Source organism: Palaemon carinicauda, chromosome 10 (assembly GCF_036898095.1).
Source record: "Palaemon carinicauda isolate YSFRI2023 chromosome 10, ASM3689809v2, whole genome shotgun sequence".
NCBI lineage: Eukaryota > Metazoa > Arthropoda > Malacostraca > Decapoda > Palaemonidae > Palaemon > Palaemon carinicauda.
Genome location: NC_090734.1, coordinates 126,282,883 through 126,287,830, shown reverse-complemented (window position 1 = coordinate 126,287,830; position 4,948 = coordinate 126,282,883). Strand labels below are relative to the sequence as shown.

The window sequence follows — 4,948 nt, the reverse complement described above, 5'->3', positions numbered from 1 at the left end:
TAAATTATTGACAGCGTTATTAATCGGTTCAGGAGACGCTACCAATACTGTTGGCTGTCTACCAACAATTAGTAACAGTGTTAGTGTTCAATTTATGAAACTCTACCTGTACCGTAGACTGTCTACCAACAAATGGTTTTCCTGAAGTCCGATTCTTTTGCATTCTATTTTCAGTTTGCTAAATAAACCACGTTCATCTGCAAAAGTTTGAGCAGCCTATGAACCACAGAAACTTTCAACAATCTATAGATCTATATTATATTGGTTACAATAGGCAGTACGGGAATAGCTTTTCTTAAGACTTAAAATTGGATCTCTAGATCTATATTATATCGGTCACTTTAGACATTACGAAAATAGTTTTCCCTGAGACTTAAAATTGGATCTCTAGACCTATATTATATCTGTTACTTTAGGCATTACAGAAATAGTTTTCCCGAGACTTAAAATTGGATCTCTAGATCTATATTATATCTGTTACTTTAGGCATTACAGAAATAGTTTTCCCGAGACTTATCAAGTCACTACTAGATGCTAATATAGAAAACCCCTATTTGACGATGATAAAAGAGATTTTAACAACCAATTATGTTAACTTGAGAAAGCACTTTTCAAAAGAACTCCTCTTGCGAACACTTTTCTTGCGACTACTCTTCTTATAAGTTCGTAGGATTGTCTTGAGGTTTTATTTGTTCAGTTTTATTCGGTTACAGTTTTATTTGGTTTAGGTCACTAGCATCGACGACTGTTAAAATTTCCGTTAGCTGTGGCTGGTCAGTGGTGCTGTAGTCAATAGTAATATTCATACTTTCTGAAATAATGAAACAAATAGTAAATTCACATATGCAATGAAAGGGTAGTTTTTGGGTGAATCTGCGCAGTAAAAAATACTAAATATTCACTATTATATAATATTAAGATTCTCATTCTAATCGAAAATAAAAACATGGAAAAATAATACTTCTTGCTTGAAGATACTCTAGGGCACACTATTCTATCTAATTTCTTTTCCTCTTAGTTTTTTTAAGTTTTATATAATTTATATATGGAAGATATATTTTGATGGTGTTACTGTTAAAATATTTTAATTTAACTGTACATTACTTCCCTTTTAGTTTATTTATTACATTGTTTCCTTGACTCACTGGGCTATTTTTCCTTTGGGCTTATAGCTTATTAGACCAATTAAAAATTATAAAACTAAAAATAAAGCCAATGAAGCATACTAAAATGTATTCTTTATGACACCAAATAAAAATCAAACTAAATTTAGATAAAATTCGAATTTTTCTTAGTTATATAAAACGAATAAAGATCGAACTAAAATTGAAATCATGGCAGTGAAATACCTGTTAATTATGAAATAAATAAAAATGGAGAAAATTAAAATTTTTTGCTGCAGTTATGTATAGTAATTTTTTTTTTTTTTTTTTTTTTTTTTTTTTTTTTTTTTTTTTTTTTTTTTTTTTTTTTTATCAAGACAGATTGTAGTAAATTCATACCTTCTGAAGTAGCATTTGTGGAATGGTTAGGATGAATACCAACTCCGTCAACTTCCAGTAACATTGCATTGAGGTCAGACAGATAAAGACTGCTGGGTGAATTTGGCTGTATATGTATGGGGTTTTCATTCGGGAACGTCACCTGTAATGGAAATAATAACATACTACCGCTAGAGAGTTGTGTGGTTCTTTGACTGGCCAGACATTACTATGTTGGACCCTTCTCTCTGGTCACGGTTCACTTATCTTTTGCCTAGACATACACCGAATAGTCTGGCATATTCTTTACAGATTCTCCTCTGTCTTCATATACCTGACAACACTGAGATTACCAAATTATTCTTTACCCAAGGGGTTAACTACTGCACTGTAATTGTTCAGTGACTACTTTCCTCTTGGTAAGGGTAAAATAGAGACTTTAGCTATGGTAAGTAGCTCTTCTAGGAGAAGGACACTCCAAAATCAAACCTTTCTTCTCTAGTCTTGGGTAGAGCCATAGCCTCTGTACTATGGTCTTCCACTGTCTTGGGGTCCAGTTCTCTTGCTTGAGAGTACACTCAGGCACATTATTCTATCTTGTTTCTCTTCCTCTTGTTATTTTGAAATTTTCAGTTTATATATGAAAGATTTATTTTAATGTTGACATTGTTCTTAAACTTCTCTTTTAGTTTATTTCCTTTCCTCACTGAGCTATTTTCCCTGTTTGGGCCCTTGGGCTTATAGCATCCTGCTTTTCCAACTAGGGTTGTAGCTCAACAACAATAATAATAAATTATAATAATAATAATATACAACAACAACAACAATAATAATAATGATAATAATCACAAAAATACTGTCATTATAAAAAGTGTGACTCGCAATTGCCGATAATGGTGATTAGTAATTCTGAAAATTTACCACAGACTTCAACAGCTAATCAGATTGTAGCATGCAATGTCACTTGGAGTAAACATTAAAAATAATTGGAGACGATGGTTGATTTAGAAGTCATTAGACTTCGATACCAGAGTTGCATAACAGAGTACAGGATAAATTATTTTCTTCAAATGTGTCTAAAAATCTGCTTACTTGAACTAGGGACATCTTGGTCAGCTTTACTTTACCTTTGTGCTCGTAATTTCTCACAAGTTTTAGATAACACATGAATAGTTTCAAAGTTAATATTAGTTAGCTTTACTTTACTTTTGTACTCTTGATTTCTTAAAGTTTCTGACAACACATGAACTATTTCAAAGTTAATATTGACCAAGTTACACGAAAATTGAAAGGGAACACAGGGGGCCATTGGACTTACTTTAAAATAGTCTAAGTCACATAATACTTAAAATAACAGATCATTCATTCTTATTTTACTTATAAAGAAGTATTTATCTAAAATGCAAGATCTGTTAGTTACCAATGCTCAATGCAATCAGTGTAACATGTGGCAACAATAGCTTTAGCAGAAATATAGTTGAGAATTTTAATATACTTAAAAAAATCTGAGCATATTGCACCACATAGTCACAAAATCTTTAACATTAACTATTCAATACGATTAATCGTAATTATGTACATATCTTACCTGGCCCAGATGAATATTTCGAATAAATAGCTTCCCAGATTGATCTCTTCTTCCTGAAGATCTACAACACCTCTTGTGGGAGAAGAAGAAGAAGACAAGGAAGGAAAAACAGAACGAAATGATGAGCATGAAGAAGATCAACGTTGTCTTTCCAGTGGTGATATCCATTCTGCAAGACGTATACAGAATGGTAGAATATAAGAGATAAGTCTAACTGCTTCATACATGATTCATACGATTATAGGAAATTTCATAAATTTAGAAAGTTATAGATGTATATCTCATATTCCCAATGTCATTTAAAGACTATTAACGACTCATGTCTAATAAGTTATAAATGTATATTTCATTGACATCAAACTTAATTCAGGATATATTATAGACACAGGAAATAATGGTTCTAGAATTCAATGTCATTTTTCTATATTTACAGGTCGCGTAGGAATAGCATAGGCAAGGGCCAGTTACATTGCCATATCAAGCAGGACAGTGTCCTAGAGAATGACCATATATACATATGGTCAGCGCACAAGGGCCAGGCAATGACTGCTGATGACTCAGCATAGACCGATGGGGTCCCACAAACCCACCATCCTTAGCTCACAAGAATGGCGGGGTTGCAGTGACCAAAGGATTTAACGAGTTTTATTGATTGATTGATTTGAGGTTTTCTGTTATCCTGTAACGAGTTTGAGCGGGACTCGAACCCCAGTCTAGCGATCACCAATCAGGGACGGTACCACATCGACCACCACAACCCTAAGAAATCGAACAAAATATACTGACCTTAAGTTTTGTTTTTCCTAAGGTCACGGACACTATAAACTATCTTGAATTTTGTCCCAGCCAAGATTGGAGAAGCCGTACGCTGGCGGTGGTCTATTTTACACTAAATTCCAGAAATAAAATCAAGCTAATGTAAAGATGGAACAGCTATTTTGGGTGCTTCTGAACTTGAATGATCTAGAATAGATCAACTTAAAATATCTATAAAACCTGGCTTAATAGTTATTGCTTTCAAAACAACTCTAGTTATTTGTTAGGGTATTATTATTATTATTGCCCGAAGAGTTCGGCTCCACATAGGCTTGGACTGAAGTCTTTTTTGTAAGTATTTTGTTTGTAAATATTTTTTGTCCAATAAACATTATTTATCTATTCTATCATTATTATTATCATTATTATTATCATTTGCTAAGCTACAACCCTAGTTGGGAAAGCACGATGCCATAAACCTAAGGGCTCCAACAGAGAAAATAGCCCAGTGAGGAAAGGATATCAGGAAATAAACTACAAGAGAAGTTTGAGAACGATAACACCATTAAAATAAATCTTTCATATATAAACATTTCAAATAACAAGAGGAAGAGAAATAAGATAGGACAGTTTGCTCGAGTGTACCCTCAAGCAAGACAACCACCCCTAGACAGGGGAAGACCATTTGTTCTCCGAACGACTGATTTACTTTATGTTGATTTAGGACTCATAACTGATTTCCTTCAAAAGTTCCTTGACCTTATTAAACCTCCTTGCTTGGCCCAGGTGTTGGAGCATTCCAGTAAGCTGCCCTTGGGTCAGGATTTAAACCTGGCTTGTTAAGGGGACCGTATGCCTCCAGAAGCGTTAGGCCTAAAGGCTGTTTTCCAATAAACTTTAGAGGATTGTATGAGCAAGGACACTCTAATCTCTGTGGCCACTGTGAGAGTGACCAACAGGTGAATGTCAATCCGTTTTCACTTCCATTAAGAACATTCTTTAGTGGATTCACGTAGAGCAAGTCAAATCCTCTGGAGTTAATCTTGTTTGAACTGGGTAGAAACGAACGGATATATTGGATGTTTAAGGAATAGTTTGTAGGACTTCTGAAGTTCAAGCTTGC

The 4,948-nt window shown here is 34.0% G+C and overlaps 1 protein-coding gene across 2 annotated transcripts; it reads right to left on the bottom strand.

The window, feature by feature from the left end:
• On the bottom strand, positions 1–3,992 carry LOC137648470 (uncharacterized). 2 transcript variants are annotated; one of them, XM_068381389.1, is made up of 4 exons: positions 3,856–3,992; positions 3,070–3,238; positions 1,503–1,644; positions 1–811 (listed from the first exon to the last, which is right to left on the bottom strand). In XM_068381389.1, the coding sequence occupies exons 2-4, from the start codon at positions 3,235–3,237 to the stop codon at positions 708–710; spliced, it is 414 nt and encodes a 137-aa protein (XP_068237490.1). In that variant the 5' UTR covers position 3,238; positions 3,856–3,992; the 3' UTR covers positions 1–707. The 2 variants fall into 2 exon arrangements, with proteins under 2 accessions (XP_068237490.1, XP_068237491.1); XM_068381390.1 differs by having other exon boundaries at positions 3,852–3,935.
• Between the last annotated feature and the right edge of the window lie 956 nt (positions 3,993–4,948).